The sequence below is a fragment of the Doryrhamphus excisus genome, linkage group LG16, assembly GCF_037039965.1.
Source record: "Doryrhamphus excisus strain RoL-2023G ecotype Guam linkage group LG16, RoL_Dexc_Guam_v1.1, whole genome shotgun sequence".
In the NCBI taxonomy this organism is placed as follows: Eukaryota; Metazoa; Chordata; class Actinopteri; order Syngnathiformes; family Syngnathidae; genus Doryrhamphus; species Doryrhamphus excisus.
Genome location: NC_136372.1, coordinates 5,305,809 through 5,327,864, shown reverse-complemented (window position 1 = coordinate 5,327,864; position 22,056 = coordinate 5,305,809). Strand labels below are relative to the sequence as shown.

Below are 22,056 nucleotides of genomic sequence, written 5' to 3'. Positions count from 1 at the left end.
GTGGGACCACACTGGGCCTCTAATGTCTTTTATTACTTCCAGATTGCCAACAAGTGTTCAAACAACAAAACACTTTGCTCGAAACGTAAAAAATATCTCCACATCCTGGGTTGCGCCCCTTACCCGGCCGACTCGGGGCCTTGTTTATGTGACGCTAACACACCGACTGCTTCGATAAGAGCCAGTGTTTATTTGTTGGGAAAATCTGATCCTGTCTGCCTTGATTTGGACTGGAAATAGAGCATATTTCTGGCATAGACTTACGGCCTTGTTGACATTACGACTGCAGCCACTTGTAGTAAAATAGCTGAGCTGTTGATTTTAGAGAGGCAGACTAAATCAGTCGAGGTCTGATTGTTTGATTGGCTGCCAATGATGTAAGTAGTATGTCATTTACGCTCCCTTGGTACCCTTAGTTAGCTCATGGTAATGGTTGAGTGTGTAACAACACTTACACCGAAGTATATCATGTTTACACTTGCACAATGTCCGAAAAGCAGTCGGAAGAAGCAGAGTTGATTCAATGTGGCATTTAATCATTAGCACAAACACGACGTCTTTCGTTAATGTGATGGAGAGTCGCATCTATTACATACAGTGCCTTTAATTTGACCTGTACAGTAACAGATGGTGAGATAGTGTATTTGATTTACTTTAAATAACCAAGAGGGCGGCACGGCGGTCGAGTGGTTAGCACGCAGACCTCACAGCTAGGAGACCAGGGTTCAATTTTACTCTCGGCCATCTCTGTGTGGAGTTTGTATGTTCTCCCTGTGCATGCGTGGGTTTTCTCCGGGTGCTCCGGTTACCTCCCACATTCCAAAAACATATATATATATATATACTAAAAATAAAAATAAATTAACAAAAAATAATTTAAAGATGAAAAAATATATGACAGGGCTGCACGGCGAGTGGTTTGCACGCAGGCCTCACAGCTAGGAGACCTGGGTTCAATTCCACCCTTGGCCATCCCATGTTCTCCCCATGCATTAGTGGGTTTTCTCCGGGTATTCCGGTTTCCTCCCACATTCCAAAAACATGCTAGGTTAATTGGCGACTCCAAATTGTCCATAGGTATGAATGTGAGTGTGAATGGTTGTTTGTCTATATGTGCCCTGTGATTGGCTGGCCACCAGTCCAGGGTGTACCCCACCTCTCGCCCTAAGACAGCTGGGATAGGCTCCAGCATGCCCCGCGACCCTCGTGAGGAAAAAGCGGTAGAAAATGAATAAATAACCAAGAAGCACAAAAATAGATGAACTAGTTATTTTTCACGTTGAAGTCTTTGCAGTCTCGGCTGTGATGCTGCTGCTGCGGCTGTATCTTAATTGGAGAATGATGGAGTGCGTTTTTTTTTTTTTTTAAGGGGAGGGGTTCAACACTTTAGTGTGGAGAGAAACCCTGCAAGGCAGGAACAATAGGAAAAGTTCTATGTGAGAGTGTTGCCTTTGATGTCTAATTGAGATTGGATTAGACTGGATTTACTCCCTGTTGCCTCTCTTTCTCTCCGACTCAGTCCGACTACAGTGAGACGAAGAGGGCAATAAAGTGCCCTTGCTCGGCGCTGGCTTAGGGCCAAAACTGGAAGAAAAAAGACATTATTTGGATAACCTTCATGCTCACTGTACTAACACGCAAATTAGTGCCTCAGCAGTCATTTCTAGAAAACATTTCATGAAGCGGTTCATTGATTTGAATGAACACACGCTGCCAACAAGGCCTGTTGTGAGCATCATAAGGTGATACCCCTGGCTGCTAAAGCCTAATTAAAAGCCACTACAATGGAACCACAATGACCAAAACATCAGACCGTTAATCTGATTTCATTTATCACAAATGGCTGCCTAAACGTCGAAGGACATACGCCCACAGGACACTTGATTAGGTACACAGTCTGCACAATCTAATGGGATTTATTACAACAGTTGTTGGTGGTGAAATTACAATTACACTCAAAATTGTTCAACCCTGATTGCAAATACTGTTGCAAACTTTGTCAATTTGCAATACACCAACAAAATATAATTTATGGCTCTTGATATTACAAAACAGATTTTCTATTGAAATTCATTTGACTTTATTTTAGATCTGATTTACAGAAAATGTAGACAAAGGAGCGTCACCTGTGTTAACTTCCTGTAGTAAGGAGACAATTCATCCAAAGGGAGACTGAGGGCACCATTGGAGATTCATTCATTTTCTACCACTTATCCTCACAAGGGTTACAACAGGTGCTGGAGCCTACCCCAGCTGTTTTCGGGCAAGAGGCGGGGTACACCCTGGACTGGTGGCCAGCCAATCACAGGGCACATATAAACAAACAACCATTCACACTCACATTCATACCTATGGACAATTTGGAGTCGCCAATTAACCTAGCATGTTTTTGGAATGTGGGAGGAAACCGGAGTACCCGGAGAAAACCCACATTGCACGGGAAGAGCATGGTAACTCCACACAGATATGACAGAGGGTGGAATTGAACTCAGGTGTTTTAGCTGTGAGGCCTGTGCGCTAAGCACTTGTCCACCGTGCAGCCCATCCTGATATATGTAGTATTATTTGGCTTTATTTATTATGTTTTATTGTTATTCAAATTTGGAGTTGCCAAACCGCAGCAGGAGGGGATAGAAAAGAAGAAAAACTAAAATTGATGTGGGAGTGCAGGGACAATACAAAGAGAGACAATAACAGAAACAATCCTTGAATCCTTTTGAGTGCAACTGTGAATTGATACATTTTCTATTCTATAATTCCAATTATATTCATAAAAGTATATAATCAGGGTTTTCAATGTGTGGCGCAGAATATATTGTGGTTGGAGCCATGCCTTTATGCCACAAAAAATGTTTTTTATGTGATATTCTTTCTTTGTTATAAATACAGTATATGATACATCATATAAATTTAAATGTTATTACATTTAAATATATGTCTTGAAATAATATTATTTTATCTCCTAGCCAGGCATGTGACCTCCATTTGAACCTACCACCTTGCCCTATAAAGCTATTATTGTTATTGTAGCGTGCGATGGTGTAGAACAGCATTGGCGTCATACTGAGAACGGTTTCCTGTATTCCAGGGAGAAATTGAACAACTGCTGATTCACGAAGACCCTCAGGCGGCTGCCAGCTACTGTGTCAAATACATGCCAGACTGCAACTCTGCTGTGCCCCACAACGGCCAAGTCCCGGATCTTCTTCAGGGGGTCAGTACTGCCATCTATGGGGGAGGAAATCCCAGTTACAGTGCACATACGCAAAGCACATTTAATACTTGTTTTGCTTGTATTGGTAGTATTTTGTGGTATTTTGAACATTACAGATCACACATTTGATTCATATTTTAAAGTAGAAGCATCACGTCTAACCAAGTTGGACATATTTCGTCCTGTAAATGGCGAAACATAACTGAATAAAGCACATAGTCCTGCTGATATTATGATTGATGACTTCCTAAATGCAGCCAGCAGCAGATCATTTCCTTGAAACTGAATGTTTCTTTGTCAAGGGATACAAACAAGAACAGCTGAGCTCAAGCAACCCCCGATCTTGACAGAGAAGTTCTTCAAGATGTCCACTGACACACTTCTCACGCATAGTCAAACAGTACGACTTTGCACGTGCGTCTGCATGAAGAAATCAGCGGGATTTTCTTCTGTTTTTGTTGATATTCATCCAGTTGGCTTTTATTGAACTATTTCAGCAGAGGGGATGAGCTGTGAATTCCAAAACACTCCCACAACGGGCCTGCATCCCATCACGCATACTGACCCCGTTTCGATGTAAATCACACTCCTCACGTTATTATTAATAGGAGTTCATTTATAGCTATTTGCTACCGCTTATCATCACAAGGGTTGCGGGGGTGCTGGAGCCTATCCCAGCTGTCTTCGGGCAAGACACGGGGTACACCCTGGACTGGTCACCAGCCAATCATATAGACAAACAACCTTTGGAATTGAACTCGGGTCTACTAGCTGTGAGGCCTGCGCGCTAACCACTCAACCGTCGTGCAACCCGTATTAGAGATATTCATTTATTCATTCATTTTCTATTGCTTATCCTCACGAGGGTCGCGGGGGTGCTGGAGCCTATCCCAGCTGTCTTCGGGCGAGAGGCTGGGTACACCCTGGACTGGTGGCCAGCCAATCACAGGCCACATATAGACAAACAACCATTCACACTCACATTCATACCTATGGACAATTTGGAGTCGCTAATTAACCTAGCATGTTTTTGGAATGTGGGAGGAAACCGGAGTACCCGGAGAAAAACCCACGCATGCACGGGGAGAACATGCAAACTCCACACAGAGAGGGCCGAGGGTGGAATTGAACTCGGGTCTCCTAGCTGTGTGGCCCACGCGCTAACCATTCGACATTAATTTTGCAAAATAAAAAACTATTTTAATTCCAATTCAGTTTCCTCCCACATTCCAAAAACATGTTAGGTTAATTGAGTGTGAATGGTTGTTTGTCTATATGTGCCCTGTGATTGGCTGGCGTGTATCCTGCCTCTCACCTGAAGACAGCTGGGATAGGCTCCAGCACCCCCCGCAACCTTTGTGAGGATAAGCGGTAGAAAATGAATGAATGAATGAATCTTTGGTTAGTACATTTGTGTAAGTTATGCCCTGGCATACCACTAGATGGTGCCTGCGTACCAACAGTGGGACTTGTACCACAGCTTGAGAATCAATGTTATATACAGTACAGTTCTATAATTGTATTTTTCCCCATTTGCACTGCAATTATGCTTTCATCCATAAACACAGAGACCGGATGGGGTACATTTAAAAGTGGAATCATACTGTAGATGGCATAAATATAATATATGCCGCAACCTACATTTGATTACTAATAAGAAACGTGATACATAAATTAGTTGATGGCCCTCTTCCTTTGCAACAACAACAGTGTCTTCCTCTGTCCTCCATTTTTACCTCTTTCATGAAAAGAACTCCCCCTTTGGTTTCAATGCTTTGATGCAGAGTGACCAGACCGAAGAACCAGCCAAAAAGGACAGGAAGGGCAAAAAGCACAAAAGGAAAGGTGACAGGGGCTCTAAGGGTAAAGGCAAACGCAAGGGCAAGGGCAAGAGAAAAGGCATGAAGGCATCCAGGAAGAAAAACCACCAAGAAGATGGACTTTTGGAGGACAGCTTCATTAGAGTGTCCACAATGCTGCCCGAGTTTCAGTCCCAGGAACCATTTTTGGACGTACAAAGGACCCTAGGAGCTGTCACTCCTACAAAAGCCTACGAGGATGAGACCTTCATGGAGATGCCTCCTCATGACCCCTCAACTGAAGCCCCCTCACCAAGCACCATGGAGGTTTCTGTTGAGGTAGACGAGCTTAACCACTATTTTTAGGCGCTAACCCATCACTGCAAACCCAAAAGATTATGTTTCACTTCCTCAGTCGCTCCAAAGGACGCATGGAGAATGCACCTTCAATATTAATAAAGCTTGTTTATGTTTATCTTTCTGTAGAACATGCGGCACCATGCATAACAAAACATACCATAAAAGGTCATTTGCATGACATGAGCTAGGATTTGCATGTTTTAATTGCATGTTTTAAAGCCACAAGGGCAAAATGGAGTGCACTACTAGGCTGTGGCCAGCAGAGGTGCTGCTGAGTCACTTTCAACAACTGATAATGTCTTATTTTTTTGACTGTAAATGACATTAGTAGCCTTCTCTATATGTTGTGCTAAATATGTTTTGGATGACATGCAAGCATATATGAATTCTGGGTAACATTTTACAATAAAGTCGACAAAATTACAGTAGTTAATGAGGAACAAACCTACTTAACTCTAATGAAGAACTGAGTGGTAACCACTACTGTTGTTTTGTTTAATGGCGGCCATGTTTTTCATCCCATCTTGCTCAAATTTTACAGACTTGTCAGTCGCCTAAAGCTGTATACTAAATTGTGTACTGTATACTAAGTGTACTAACGTGCTCCGTCGAGCCCCAATAATTATGGGGTTTAATAATAGCAACACAATGTGGTTATTTACCTGAAAAAATAATAGCACAAGCAACACAGTAGGGATGCATGTCTTGACTCATTTTTCATAGTTTTTTCAAATGAATGTAATTTGCTATCCTAATGGGAAGTTAAGCTACATATCGAACATTCAACACTGATATTGAAACAGGAATTTAGAACGATCAGACTCATACATCCCAAATGAAATGTTGTCAAATGTCCATCATTAATGTACAGCATGTGCACTTTGCTGCCTTTACACCATTTTTTTATTGTTTAGTTTGATTTGTATAGCACCTTTCTTAAGATATAATCAACGTTTCACCTTTTGCTTTTACATTCACCCTTTCTGTGCATTATACTAATATTCCCGGCTCTTCCCGTAGCTCTTGTAGTTGCCATGCAGGCATTGAACTGACGCAGTTCCTACGCTAACATGAGCCTGTCAACGCATTCCTACTGTAGATGATCCACCTGCTGCGCTAACATTTCATTTCAAATGTTGCCTGACTTGAAAGCGGTGAAGGCTAATGAGGAGTGCTTATTGTGTTGGCCCTGCAGGAGGAGAAGTCGGTGAAGAGCCTAGAGGTGGAGTACGGTGATGACCTTTACAACGATCTTGCTGTTTCCATAGTAACAGCGGGGACAAATATTACAGAATCTGAGGTTGGTGTGAATATAAATGCATAATTGACCTGATTATTTTGGGTTTTTCATGTTTTTCTTTAAAAACCGTTAAATCTATATACCCAATTCATATGCATATTGTTTTCTTACCAAGTATCTTTATGTACTGAGATTTCATATTACGAACGATTATTTAAATTCTTCCAGGTACTCGAACATGACGACTACAACTACAACAACACCAAGTTTGAGTACGACGAGTATGAATCATATGAGGAAGGAGGCTACGACTTTGCAGAGCGGGAACGAGCGGAGACGTGGGACGGAAAGGTGAGTCTGGAGTCAGATTTTTTTTTTTTTTTTTTAAGTGGAGAGGTCAGTGTCAAGTGATTTGTATTCGTATGTTTCCCCTTCCTCAGGCAAGGCTCCCCACTGAGAAAGGACAGAAGGGCGAGCCAGCTATATTTGAGCCGGTAAGCCACTGGAAGCGTTGCATGAATATTAAGCAGGAGCATCATAGCAAATGAGCTGAGATTCTTTTTTTCTTTTTTAATCTGCCGTTGTTCACAGGGTACACTAGTGGAAGGACCACCAGGCCCACCAGGACCAGAGGTCTTGATCATTTGGTGACATTGTAGTGGTCCATTTTATGGTATATCAGGGGTGTAAAAAGTGTGGCACATTCTAAAAAAAAAAAAAAAAAATCTGCATTAATTTTATAATATAAAAAGTCAAAATAATGAAAGAAAAAAGCTGTAATCTCAAGAGAAAAATTATATTTTAAGAAAATAACATCACAATGTTATGGGAAAAAATTTTAGCAACACATAGATGAAATGGCAATGAATAGTCTTATAAAGCCACATAAAACAAGTCAACAATAAAATCAAAAATATTATGGAAATAAATATTTATAATTTAAAAAATTCACAAAAAGAAACACCTGGCTGCTGTAATTTTATGAGAATATTAAGAGAAAAAAAAATCAATTTTATGAGAGTAACCTTGCAATATTTTGAGGAAAAATATTATTTTAGTAGCATAGATTTATGCTAATTAAGAATTGTATTTCATTAAACATCCTCACCAGGGTCGCGGGGGTAAGCTGGAGCCTATCCCAGCTGATTTTGTCCAAGATGTGGGGTACACTCTGGACTGGTCGCCAGCCAATCACAGGGCAAATATAGACAAACAACCATTCACACTCACATTCATACCTATGGACAATTTGGAGTCGCCAATTAACCTAGCATGTTTTTGGAATGTGTGAGGAAACCGGAGTACTCGGAGAAAACCCACACATACATGGGGAGAACATGCAAAGTCCACACAGAGTCAGGAGAGAGGAATCAAACTCAGGTCTTCTAGCTGTGTGGCCTGTACACTAACCACTCATCCACCATGCAGCATGTATGTGTCACATATGGATGTTGTTTTCCTGTTTTAAAGCACAGCAATTTTTTCCAGTTAGTATTTATTGCAATGCAAGTGAAGGATTGTTTGTCTGCATGTGTCCTGTGATTGGCTGGCAACCCTCTCAACTCCAATGAGGATTAAGCGGCATAGAAAATGTTGAATGGCTGCATAGAGTGGCTGGGGGTGCTTATTTACTCAACTTGAGAGAGTACTAGACATCTATTTGGGTCTATATATTACATCTTTGTTATTTATACTTAGTTATTTATGCATTCACAAATATACTATGATCCTAAATTCAAACAATATACTTTATATTTAATATAATATATACCCAATATAGTACTTTCATATTTAAACAGCAGTACATACTCATAATATAAGTCCACTATAAACTTTAATGCCACATCGATGCACCCAGCGATTACTATTATTATTAGTAGAGTTAGTTGAGAAAATATGCTAAGTATATTTTGTATCAAAGATAACTATAGAAAATAATTTTTTAATAAAGCCTGACTGATATTGTGTACTACTTCTTTTCAGGGACTTCCTGGTCCAGCTGGACCAATCGGCCCCCCGGGGCCCATGGGAGATCCTGGTGAAATGGTTAGTGGAGCATTTGGCTGCGGACTCATCTCTGACCTCAGATTAAAATACTTCCGTGAGGGTTACAACGGTCCAGTTCACCAGAGTTCAATTGGCTGGAGTGAAGGGACTCATGTTGACACACACACTTGACCTCTTTTTTTTTTTTTTTTTGCTGTCTGCACTTGCTCACAGTTCACAGCAAAGGGAATACGCGTGGCCACAACTAAGATCACTTCCTGAGATCATATCAGAAGATGGCAATAATCTTTTAATTAAATCACAGTGCAAACATTTTTTTTCCAAATGAATCCCTTCATCTAATAGATTCAAAAAGCACAGACTGTTGACGGTTAAAAACGTGAAAATACATAATGCTTGTCTTTTTCATGTATTTTTAGGGTCCCGTAGGACGTCCTGGTCTTGCCGGTGCTGACGGAGTCCCAGGTCCACCAGGAACCTTGCTGATGCTACCAGTAAGACCGTACCCGGTCATATACACACACCAACATACAGTACATGACGCAGACTCACCATTGTGACCACAAGGGGGTGCTGTTTAACCGAGCTGCATTCACTTAACAGCAACACCTCTGACTCCTTTATTCTTGCTTTCAGTTCCAGTATGGAGGTGATTCCCAAAAGGGACCCGTGGTGTCCCCCCAGGAGGCACAAGCACAAGCCATCTTGCAACAAGCACAGGTGCCTCTCTAAATCTAGAACATGGCTATTCCAATACATTGTTCCCGGGATCCTGTACAACATTTGTATATTGGAGATTACCTGAGTTTCCTCAGGGAAAACGGGAGGGTTGACAAGTAAAATCCTCTACATGGCAGGAGTTTTCTCCTGTTTATAAGGATTTACTGCAAAAATGATGATTCTAGATTTTCTGCAGGCATGCTGACAAAAATGTGCTACTGTTTTTAAGGGCTTATTGCAAAAACAGTAGTCAAAGATCCTCCACACAACAGGAATATTATCCTGTTTTTAAGGTCCTACTAAAAAAAATGCATGTCTAAGATCCTCAATGTGTCAGGAATGTAATGCTGTTTTTAAAGATGCACTGCAAAAACACTAGTTACAGGAAGGTGCTACTGTTTGTAAGTACCTACTGCAAAAACGCTAGCAAAAGATTTGCTGTATGACCGAAATGTGTTCCTGTTTTTAAGTCCCTACTCCTTGACAAAGATCCTCTGTGACAGAATCGTTCTGCTGGTTTTTGGACCTGTTGCAGGTCTTCTGAAGCAGAAGTGATTTGCTGCAAAGCTGCTAGTTAAAGATCTTTTTTTATGACAGGAGCAATCCTCTGTTTTGGGGAAGATACTATACAGTTTATATCAGGGGTCTCAAACTCAATTTACCTGGGGGCCACTGGAGCTAGGGTCTGGGTAAGGCTGGGCCACATCAGGTTTTCCAAAAAAAAAACCCAAAAAAACGCATTTATTAAAAACAGAAAAATATACAAACTTTTTCAGTGCTTTAGTTCTGATTTTCTACGATAAAAGCTCTGATGAAACATTCCACTGTTCTCAAATATCTTAATTTTTATTTTTAAATCAAATAATAAAAACTTAAGAAACCACATATAGTTGGTGGGTAGACAAATTATTTTTTTCAGATTAAAATGAACAAAGCATTATTAGAGCCCTGTAGACATGACAAAACACGACTATAGTCACATTTATACTCTTTTTGTTTACAACATATTGCGCAACTGCAGGGTCTTAAGACACATGCTAACTCGCAAACTAGAGAGCTAGCGACCTAAACGGTGGCCTTCAAGTTATTTCCTAAATAGCCAAAAACTTACCACTTCCACACGGATAGGGAGGATAACTATTAACAGTTATTTAACTTTTAACATGAACATGAATCAAATGTAATAATTTTTTCTGGGTCCATGATACCATACAGCATCCATATAAGGCCACATAAGGCGGGGGCCTCAAACTAGTGTCCTGTGGGCCACATTTGGCCTGCGGGCCGCGTGTTTGAGACCCCTGGTTTATATACTCCAGTCTAGGGGTCAGCAACCCATGGCTCTTCAGCCTTTTTGTTGTCGCTCCCTTTACAATGCTAACATGTTTTTTTTAACACCCAAGTGGGGAAATGCACATTTTTGTAATGAGTTTTTTAAAAATCCATCTTTGTATGAGACCATGAATGCATCCTGACTGAGTTCTAACTGGTGATTGGATGAGGTATTCAGTTCTCTCTCACAAAGGTGAACATGGAGGGAAAAACTAATACTTTCCCAGCACTATTTGACATTTTAAAAAAAATTAATTACAGATTAATTTGCTTCCAGATACAGGCAGAGTAAACAAATCAGGTAAGTTTACAGTAATTGACACATACATTTATATGTAAGTTTATCTCCAATACTAGCAAGAGTACTCCATCAACTGGTATTTTCTTATCTGAACTACTTTGATACCCCAAAGTTCCCTCCAATTTTGATGGCCAAAACCAAGATGATACTATGATAACCCTACTAGTTGGCTAGTTTAAAAGACCTTCTTTAAGACCTTCTGTTTTGCGGCTCCATCGTGGGCAAGGGGGAAAAAATGGCTCCTTTCACAGTAAAGGTTGCCGACCCCTACTCTAGTCAAAGATCCTGTATATGACAGGATTGATCCAAATCGAGTACATGTGTTCTCCTAAAGTTTCAGTGCACTCATTGTACTTTTCTTCCAGCTGTCAATGAAGGGACCTCCCGGTCCGGTGGGTCTTGCAGGGCGACCGGGTCCGCTGGTAAGCCACATCTTTATCTGACCTTGACCGATTTTAAAAAGAATCACTGCCACCAATAACATTTATTTCTCAGGGTGTTCCAGGCCTTGTCGGCCACAAAGGAGACATAGGGGACCCGGGCCCTCTGGTAAGAACAGACATGTTTATCTGCTAGCTTCCATGTGCCACTCTCTATCATTGTCACCATATTGATTTCCCTTCATCCTATTGCTTTTTTTGCTTCATTTGTCTTGTTTGTCTACTTAATACAGGGACCTCAAGGGTTGCCAGGACCTCAAGGGAGTAATGGAAAGCCAGGAAAAAGGGTACTAGTCTTGATCAAAAGCCTGCTTTGCTCTGGTGTACTCATTGTTACACCGCAATTGTTTGATTCTTGTTATAGGGGCGTGCTGGAACAGATGGTGGACGTGGAGTTCCAGGTGAAACAGGCGTCAAGGTGAGGTATTTATGATTCTTACAGCAAACTCAAGGGTCCAACATATTTTAATTGGTTAATCTGATCAAGCTATCTGACACTTACAGATGATGGAAGTTCAGCTTTTTTAAGGGGACCGGTTTTTGGTTCCTCGCTGCTCAACTTCCTCACCTTTTCAGCTTGGTTGCGCGTGTCACGTTTCGCTCTCTTCCTGTTCTGTTTAGTATCGACCGTCTGGCATCACACACAAGTGCGGTTTTAACATAAATGGATTGATCACTTCAAAGAGTCGTTTAATTCGTAATCAACACATCACTAATACTCACCAGTCCTCTTTTGGGATAAAAGCAGCAAACGCTTCTAATCAGAAGACAATTTTGTGTGAAATATTATCCAATCGGGAGGTCAAAAGTCACTGTCGTACTTGAGTTCATCTCAAAGATGCTTCACGAGGATAATGTTAATGGGAAGGGTTTTATTTCATTTGAACATGCATCAGATTACAATTGAATGCATCACATAATCAGTTCACAGTTCCACATGTCCAAAAGGAGTAGGAAGAAGCAAAGCTTATTAAATCCTACCCCTCCATCTGTTACTTTTACAATCAGTAACTGTTACATTTGTTCACTTCCTGCTTTCCTAATATAGTTTACGCTTTTTTTAAACAATTTTTTTTTTATTGTTGTCACGTACCGAAGTACAAAGTGATATGACCATACAATGACATAATGGCTACCATATATATATAATTTAATTTAATTGATAATAATGATAATTAATTTAATTTAATCACATTTTTTAATTTCATTACGTACCGAAGTACAAGGTGATATGACCATCCAATGACATAATGGGTACCATAGTAAGTGTCAATATAGTGATATGTATAGCACATCATGACTGGTTCAAGACTCTTCATCCTTGTATTTAGCAAACATCAACTGCTTGTATTGTTTCTTGAATTGGCTCATCGTTGTGCATTGTTTGAGGGTCTTACTCAATCCATTCCATAGTTTGATTCCACATACTGAAATGCTATGACTTTTTCTAATGTAGTTCTTCCCTGAGATCATATTTCTCCTCTAGTATTGGAAGTATTGGATGACATTTAGGGTCACAAAAGGGAACAGAAAGTGACTTCCCCAAACTGTCCAAGTTCCAAGTTTCTGCAATGTCTTGCTACAAAGAAGCATTAAGATTCAGGTGGAACGAAGGGGGGTCCAGCCCAACAGCTGACTGATTACTTTGTGCAAATGTTGACCCATCTCCAAGTGCACATTCTTTGTTACCTCACAGGGTGACCGAGGTTTCGACGGCCTGCCAGGACTGCCAGGCAACAAAGGACATAAAGTGAGTTTTATCCATTTTTGCACAAGTGACACCTCCACGCTTGAATGCCTCATCCATCATACACGGCAGATGTCCATTTGCATATTTGCATCATCTCTGTGATTGTGTGATAATTGTGTACAACAGGGTTAGCATCTGTTCAAAGCACGAATCTCATTGGAGTAGGTTTAAAAGGTCTCGTATTATACTAATATTCACCGTTATGAAATAATTCTCAGAGGTGCCACAATAGTGTATTGGAAATGTGTTGCTTTAATGCTGGAATTTAGACAGTTTAGACTTGGTTTTGCATTATTATGCATCAGTTCATCAATTTATTTACATATTAGATCAACACACACACACACACGCACACACTACCGGTCAAAAGTTTTAGAACACTCTTGAGGGAAAAAATACATTTTTAAATGTTAAGGTCTGTCTCTCTTCCATTGTTCATTCATTCATTCATTCATTTTCTACCGCTTATCTTCACAAGGGTCGCGGGGGTGCTGGAGCCTACCCCAGCTGTCTTCGGGTGAGAGGTGGGGTACACCCTGGACTGGTCACCAGCCAATCACAGGGCACATTAGTTAATTAGCTTTTTTCTTGCCATTAGTTAATTCACTTTTTTCTTGCCATTTTGATAGCAGTAAATTACATTCTACAGTAATGATGGGTGGGTGGGCGGCACGGCGGTCTAGTAGTAATGATGGGTGGGTGGGCAGCACGGCGGTCTAGTGGTTAGCGCGCAGACCTCACCGCTAGGAGACCAGGGTTCAACTCATCTCTGTGTGGAGTTTGCATGTTCTCCCTGTGCATGCGTGGGTTTCCTCCGGGTACTCCGGTTTCCTCCCACATTCCAAAAACATGCTAGGTTAATTGGTGACTCCAAATTGTCCATAGGTATGAATGTGAGTGTGAATGGTTGTTTGTCTATACAGTGCATCCGGAAAGTATTCACAGCGCTTCACTTTTTCTGCATTTTGTCATGTTACAGCCTCATTCCAAATTGTATTAAATTAATCTCTTACCTCAAAATTCTACACAAAATACTCCATTATGACAATGTGACTTTTTTTGAATTTATTAAAAATAGAAAACAAAAAAATCACATTTACATAAGTATTCACAGCCTTTGCCATGAAGCTCAAAATTGAGCTCAGGTGCATCTTTTTTCCACTGATCATCCTTGAGATCTTTCTACAGCTTAATTGGAGTCCACCTGCAGTAAATTCAGTTGATTGGACATGATTTGGAAATATAATAACTGTCTATATAAGGTCCCACGGTTGACTGTGCATGTCAGAGCACAAACACCAAGCATGAAGTCAAAAGAACTGTCTGTAGACCTGCGAGACAGGATTGTCTTGAGGCACAAATCTGGGGAAGGATACAGAAACATTTCTGCTGCTTTGAAGGTCCCAATGAGCACAGTGGCCTCCATTATTCGTAAATGGAAGACGTTTGGAACCACCAGGACTCTTCCTAGAGCTGGCCGGCCTTCTAAACTGAGCGATCGGGGAAGAAGGGCCTTAGTCAGGGACGTGACCAAGGCCCCGATGGTCACTCTGTCAGAGCTCCAGCGTTCCTCTGTGGAGAGAGGAGAGCCTTCCAGAAGGACAACCATCTCTGCAGCAATCCACCAATCAGGCCTGTATGGTAGAGTGGCCAGACGAAAGCCATCAGACCAGAGAATTTTGTTTCTCATGGTCTGAGAGTCATTCAGGTGCTTTTTGGCAAATTCCAGACGGGCTGCCATGTTCCTTTTACTAAGGAGTGGCTTTCCTCTGGCCACTCTACCATACAGGCCTGATTGGTGAGTCAATGAGTCTCGCACACAATAAAACTAAAATAAAGTAAAATTATTCAAACAACATGCATGCTAGGTTAATTGGCGACTCCAAATTGTCCATAGGTATGAATGTGAGTGTGAATGGTTGTTTGTCTATATGTGCCCTGTGATTGGCTGGCTGGCGACCAGTCCAGGGTGTACCCCGCCTCTCACCCAAAGACAGCTGGGATAGGCTCCAGCACCGCCCACAATCCTCGTGAAGATAAGCAGTAGACAATGAATGAATGAATGTGACACATACACCCAGAAGTCAATAACTTCATGATTTGAGGATGTGTAGTGAAGCCTTTTTTAAAATTAGATTTTCTCACAAATATGCTCCATCCAAGCTCTAGGGACACATATTACTGTTCCGACATAAAAAAAAGTCACTGTTGCATAATAGGGGACCTTTAAATAAATTGAAGCTAATGTGTTTTTACTTTCACAGGGGGACAGAGGAAAGCCTGGCCCACACGGGCCTCTCGGAGAGCCAGGAGAAAAGGTGATTGCAGGACTACTTTTCATAATCTACAGGCAACTGCCGGAGAGAAAATACATCATGCAGCTTTTGTTTGTTTTTCTTTTCTTTTGCAAGGTTAAAAGAGATTTCATAGCCAGATAAATGGATCAACACTACAAGCTGAATAAAAGCTTGCAGTCCAAAAAAGCAGGCTGCTCGGAATTTAAGTAACAAATCCAATTTTACCACACTGGAGTTCATTCACTGTGAGCTGCCCCCCCCCCCCCCCCCCCCCCCAAGAAAAAAAAGATACGATTGAGCTTCTTTCAAGATCAATTGATGCAGACGTTGGTAAAAGTCAAAGAGAGCAGTCTATTAGTCTTTAAGATACTTACGGATGTACAAGAGTCTTATCAGTGAGAGGCTGACTCATTTAAATGAGCTCTTTTTCACACATTATAACATTAAGGGGTTGATTTAGTGAGCTCCGTGTGAATCATGTTCAAAATCTATTACCTTCACTGTATTTCTTTAGGGATCGGACGGACCTGTCGGCCCAAGAGGACAACCTGGTGAACCTGTGAGTAGAAATCACTTTTTTTCATGGTTTTATTTCATTTGAACATGCTTCAGATTACAATTGAATGCATCACATAATCAGTTCACAGTTCCACATGTCCAAAAGGAGTAGGAAGAAGCAAAGCTTATTAAATCCTACCCCTCCATCTGGTACTTTTACAATCAGTAACTGTTACATTTGCTGTAACATTTCCTGCATTTCTAAGATAATTTAATTTAATTTAATTTAATTTAATTTAATTTAATTTAATTTAATTTAATTTAATTTAATTTAATTTAATTATTTTTTTTTATTTAATTATTAGACATATATGACCATCCAATGACATAATAGGTACCATAGTAAGTGTCAATATAGTGATATGTATAGCACATCATGACTGGTTCAAGACTCTTCATCCTTGTATTTAGCAAACATCAACTGCTTGTATTGTTTCTTGAATTGGCTCATCGTTGTGCATTGTTTGAGGGTCTTACTCAATCCATTCCATAGTTTGATTCCACATACTGAAATGCTATGACTTTTTAACGTAGTCCTAGCATATAAGTGTTTCAAATGTAGTTCTTCCCTGAGATCATATTTCTCCTCTCTTGTAGAGAAGTATTGGATGACATTTTTAGCTAATTGGTTATTTTTAGCCTTATGCATTATTTCAGCTGTTTGAAGATGAACTATATCAGCAAGTTTTAGTATTTTTGATTTTAGAAATAAGGAGTTAGTATGTTCTCTGTAGGCGGCATTATGAATTATCCTTATGTGTGGATTTTGATGATCGGAATGAATAATAGCATGGAGCACTTAATCAAATGAGGTGATAAATGTGGTCCAGTAGAGCAAAATGTAATAAGTTCCGACATAAACAATAAATTACACATTGTCATTTTTTTCTAATTTAAAAATATAGTAAGTTTAGCTTGTGAATGTTGGAAATACTTCACAGCGGAGTGGGCGTGCCTGAAAGCGAGCCGTGGGTGGAATAAATTAAACAGACCGTTTGGGTCCCGTTTGGGACAATCTATGGAAATGCTGCAGAAAAAGGTGCAGAATCCGGAAAGTCTAGAAAGCTTTCTGTGCGCGTTATTGTGTGTACCTACTCTATAGGAGTCCACAACTCAATATGAGCATAATAGCATACATAATTCTTTCCAATTAATGAGAATTCATTTGAACAAGACATTTATAAACTTTGTATTCAATTATAGTTTGCATATCTCACCATGAATCCATCCCTCTGTGTTTATTCAAATTAAATTACATTGATTTTCTTTAGTAGCTCATAATAAAGGATTATAGTGTATATGAGCAGATGTATTCAAATTAAATTACATCGAACACCTATTAAAATTGTTCTATATATACAGTGAAGAAAATAAGTATTTGAACACCCTGCTATTTTGCTATTTCTCCCACTTAGAAATCATGGAGGGGTCTGAAATTTTCATCGTAGGTGCATGTCCACTGTGAGAGAGATAATCTAAAAAGAAAAATCCAGAAATCACAATGCATGATTTTTTAACAATTTATTTGTGTGATACAGCTGCAAATAAGTATTTGAACACCTGAGAAAATGAATGTTAATATTTGGTACAGTAGCCTTTGTTTGCTATTACAGAGGTCAAACGTTTCCTGTAGTTTTTCACCAGGTTTGCACACACTGCAGGAGGGATCTTGGCCCACTCCTCCACACAGATCTTCTCTAGATCAGTCAGGTTTCTGGGCTGTCGCTGAGAAACACGGAGTTTGAGCTCCCTCCAAAGATTTTCGATTGGGTTCAGGTCTGGAGACTGGCTGGGCCATGCTAGAACCTTGATATGCTTCTTACGGAGCCACTCCTTGGTTTTCCTGGCTGTGTGCTTCGGGTCGTTGTCGTGTTGGAAGACCCAGCCACGACCCATCTTCAATGCTCTGACAGAGGGAAGGAGGTTGTTCCCCAAAATCTCACAATACACGGCCCCAGTCATCCTCTCTTTAATGCAGTGCACTCGTCCTGTCCCATGTGCAGAAAAACACCCCCAAAGCATGATGCTACCACCCCCATGCTTCACAGTAGGGATGGTGTTCTTCGGATTGTACTCTTCATTCTTCTTCCTCCAAACACGCTTATTGGAATTATGACCAAAAAGTTCTATTTTGGTCTCATCTGACCATAAAACTTTCTCCCATGACTCCTCTGTATCATCCAAATGGTCATATGCAAACTTAAGACGGGCCTTGACATGTGCTGGTTTAAGCAGGGGAACCTTTCGTGCCATGCATGATTTCACATCATGACGTCTTAGTGTATTACCTACAGTAACCTTGGAAACGGTGGTCCCAGCTCTTTTCAGGTCATTGACCAAGTCCTGTCGTGTAGTTCTGGGCTGATTCCTCACCTTTCTTAGAATCATTGAGACCCCACGAGGTGATATCTTGCATGGGGCTCCACTCCGATTGAGATTGACCGTCATGTTTAGCTTCTTCCATTTTCTAATGATAGCTCCAACAGTGGACCTTTTTTCACCAAGCTGCTTGGTAATTGCTCCGTAGCCCTTTCCAGCCTTGTGGAGGTGTACAATTTTGTCTCTGGTGTCTTTGGACAGCTCTTTGGTCTTCGCCATGTTACAAGTTAAAATCTTACTGATTGTATGGGGTGGACAGGTGTCTTTATGCAGCTAACGACCTCAAACAGGTGCATCTGATTCAGGATGATACATGGAGTGCAGGTGGACTTCTAATGGGCAGACTAACAGGTCTTTCAGGGTCAGAATTCTAGATGATACACAGGTGTTCAAATACTTATTTGCAGCTGTATCACACAAATAAATTGTTAAAAAATCATGCATTGTGATTTCTGGATTTTTCTTTTTAGTTTATCTCTCTCACAGTGGACATGCACCTACGATGAAAATTTCAGACCCCTCCATGATTTCTAAGTGGGAGAAATAGCAAAATAGCAGGGTGTTCAAATACTTATTTTCTTCACTGTATTTTATGTATGCATATATGTTGAAATATTGTAGTAGTAGTGTAGTATGTTTTATATTTTACTTATTTTTTTGAATCAGTTGCTTGTGATGATTTTCTTTATTACCTCATAATAAAGGATTATAGTGTATATGGGCGGATGGATTCAAATTAAATTACATTGACCACCTATTAAAATTGTTCTATATGTATTTTATGTGTGTATATATGTTGAAATATTGTAGTAGTACTGTAGTATGTTTATATTTTACTTATTTTTTTGAATCAGCTGCTTGTGATGATTTTCTTTAGTACCTCATAATAAAGGATTATAGTGTATATGGGCGGATGGATTCAAATTAAATTACATTGAACACCTATTAAAATTGTTCTATATGTATTTTATGTATGTATATATGTAGAAATATTGTAATAGTAGTGTAGTATGTTTATATTTTACTTATTTTTTTGAATCAGCTGCTTGTGATGATTTTCTTTAGTACCTCATAATAAAGGATTATAGTGTACATGGGCGGATGGATTATGGCCAGAACATAATTAAACAAATACCATAAAAGTTAATGACTGTTATGTACAGCCTACAAAGCAACAAAAAAAGCCACAACCATGGAATTCAGTCCTAATAACTACACCATAGCTTCCATACAACATGAATGCATTCATGTAAAACTAAATGGAATGCAGTCTATGAAAAATTGTATAGTCAAACGTTATCAATGCTACAAAATGTCTTGTAGCGACGGACACGGGCGAGTGAGATCTTTTAAGAGCACGGTTGGTGAGCCTGTCATTTCTCTCGTGCATCTCTGCAGCATAGCACACCAGCCTATCGACTAACACTCTATCTTCCTCCCAATAGGAGCTTTGGGCTCAGCAGGCTGCTGTCCCTCCAAATGTATCACCCTACTCAGGAAGGAAGGAGGGGAATAAAATGCCATAAGACATGCTTGCTCACAGAGTGTGTCAGGCTTGTGGACCAAACATTTTCAAAAAAAGATTTGCTTGGAGCGGTTCACTTAATGTTTACACTGGTATTTTCATTGGTCATTGTTCCAATGAACATATCCATAAAAAGGACTTTAATGTGACATACTGTATGAAGTACATGACGTAAGTCATTGGCTAGTGCTGTTTAACACCATTCTGTGTCTTTGGTTCATCTAACGTTCACATTTGAACTCAAAACTAAAACGAACCACCACTTGTTTGATGCACAGCAGAGTTTGGATAATAATAATGGTAATAGTAATGGTAATTTTATTTCATTTGAACATGCATCAGATTACAATTGAATGCAACACATAATCAGTTCACAGTTCCACATGTCCAAAAGGAGTAGGAAGAAGCAAAGCTTATTAAATCCTACCCCTCCATCTGGTACTTTTACAATCAGTAACTGTTACATTTGTTCACTTCCTGCATTTCTAAGATAATTTAAGTTTAGGTTTTTTTTTTTACATTATTTTATTTTATTTTAAATTACTTTATTTTATTTTACATTACTTTACTTTATTTTATTTTTAATTATTTTATTTCATTCTATTTTGTTTAAATTTAAATAACTCTACTTTAGATGACTTGACTTGACTTGACTTGACTTGACTTGACTTGACTTGACTTTACTTGACTTTACTACCAGGTGATATGAGCATCCAATGACATAATGGGTACCATAGTAAGTGTCAATATAGTGATATGTATAGCACATCATGACTGGTTCAATACTCTTCATCCTTGTATTTAGCAAACATCAACTGCTTGTATTTTTTCTTGAATTCCCTAATAATAATAATAATACATTTTATTTGTATAGCGCTTTTCAAAATACTCAAAGACGCTTTACAGAAAAAATGGAGTAGAATAAAAGCAAGTAAACAGAGTAAAAGATACGTTAAAATACAACATTAATTAGTTTATACACAGCTAAAACATGGCTAAAAGCGGGGCACAGCAGTCAGGTATTAAAAGTTAGACTTTAAAAACAGATTTAAAGAGGTGGATTTTAGTTGTTTTTTGAAACTGGGAAGGTCGGGGCAAACACGGAGCGAATGGGGCAAAGAGTTCCAGAGGGTGGGTTACCCCAGGTTCCCCAGGTATGGACGATTCCATCCATACTAGCAGGGCATACTTGACAACATGAACGCACCCTAAAAGAGACAAAAAGAGACCGGGCTGTTTAAAAGAGTCAGGCGGGGAAAAAAAAGAGGAGAGCGAGAGAGAAATGGGAGGCAGAAATTGGGTTTGCACTGATAGTGTGAGAGGAGAAAGGAAGAGATAAAAATCATGGCTGGAATGATTCTATTTCCATATCAATCACTTCCCAGGAGATCACAGATGTGGCTTTGGAACAGGTGGCTTGGCCAGCCTACAAAGAGGATGTGGGGGGGTGATTTTTTTTATTTATTTATTTTTTTTACCCCCCCCTGCCAAATACACCACACAAACACACACGTCAGCATAAATGTTTAGTCCCCCTCCTAGTCCTAATCTACAATGTAGTATTCCACTCCTACATCATAATCATGCATGATAATAAATGTGATTTGTCTACAGGGTCCTCGGGGTCTTGTCGGCCCGAGAGGGCCCCCAGGACCACCTGGCCAACCGGTAAGTCCACATGGCCTGGATTACAAGATCAATATGAACATTCTAATTCCACCTTTTATCTGTCTTGTCAGGGAATCAGTGGAATGGATGGAGTCCAAGGGTCAAAGGGGAACCTGGTGAGTCTTGCTTCATCATTACATTTTTCATGTTTAGCATTAGCATAACAGAGATAACTCAATATTGAGTACAGAAATAGTTACCGATACTGTTAATGAAAATGATGTTGCTTGCTGATAGGGTCCACCAGGAGAACTGGGACCTCCGGGACAACAGGGAAATCCAGGACCACAGGTACCAGCTCTGTTTGATATATAAAATTACATTTTGTAATACTCATTCATTCATTTTCTACCGCTTATCCTCACGGGTCGCGGGGGTGCTGGAGCCTATCCCAGCTGCCTTCGGGCGACATTGACATTGTAGTGGTCCATTTTATGGTATACCAGGGGTGTAATAAGTGTGGCAC

At 40.0% G+C, this 22,056-nt stretch overlaps 1 protein-coding gene across 4 annotated transcripts in view; it reads left to right on the top strand.

The window, feature by feature from the left end:
- Positions 1 to 22,056, top strand: part of col5a3a (collagen, type V, alpha 3a) — a 94,778-nt gene that overhangs the window by 42,998 nt on the left and 29,724 nt on the right. For 3 of the 4 annotated variants that reach the window (XM_058050242.2, XM_058050243.2, XM_058050241.2), the window contains 19 exons: positions 3,089 to 3,214; positions 4,999 to 5,352; positions 6,569 to 6,673; positions 6,842 to 6,964; positions 7,054 to 7,107; positions 7,205 to 7,246; positions 8,597 to 8,659; positions 9,040 to 9,114; positions 9,257 to 9,340; positions 11,339 to 11,395; positions 11,469 to 11,522; positions 11,647 to 11,700; positions 11,778 to 11,831; positions 13,110 to 13,163; positions 15,428 to 15,481; positions 15,975 to 16,019; positions 21,537 to 21,590; positions 21,662 to 21,706; positions 21,828 to 21,881. In XM_058050242.2, coding sequence (XP_057906225.2) covers positions 3,089 to 3,214; positions 4,999 to 5,352; positions 6,569 to 6,673; positions 6,842 to 6,964; positions 7,054 to 7,107; positions 7,205 to 7,246; positions 8,597 to 8,659; positions 9,040 to 9,114; positions 9,257 to 9,340; positions 11,339 to 11,395; positions 11,469 to 11,522; positions 11,647 to 11,700; positions 11,778 to 11,831; positions 13,110 to 13,163; positions 15,428 to 15,481; positions 15,975 to 16,019; positions 21,537 to 21,590; positions 21,662 to 21,706; positions 21,828 to 21,881 — 1,551 coding nt within the window. The remainder of the gene's footprint in view (positions 1 to 3,088; positions 3,215 to 4,998; positions 5,353 to 6,568; positions 6,674 to 6,841; positions 6,965 to 7,053; positions 7,108 to 7,204; positions 7,247 to 8,596; positions 8,660 to 9,039; positions 9,115 to 9,256; positions 9,341 to 11,338; positions 11,396 to 11,468; positions 11,523 to 11,646; positions 11,701 to 11,777; positions 11,832 to 13,109; positions 13,164 to 15,427; positions 15,482 to 15,974; positions 16,020 to 21,536; positions 21,591 to 21,661; positions 21,707 to 21,827; positions 21,882 to 22,056) is intronic. The other variant, XM_058050246.2, reaches the window with a different exon arrangement.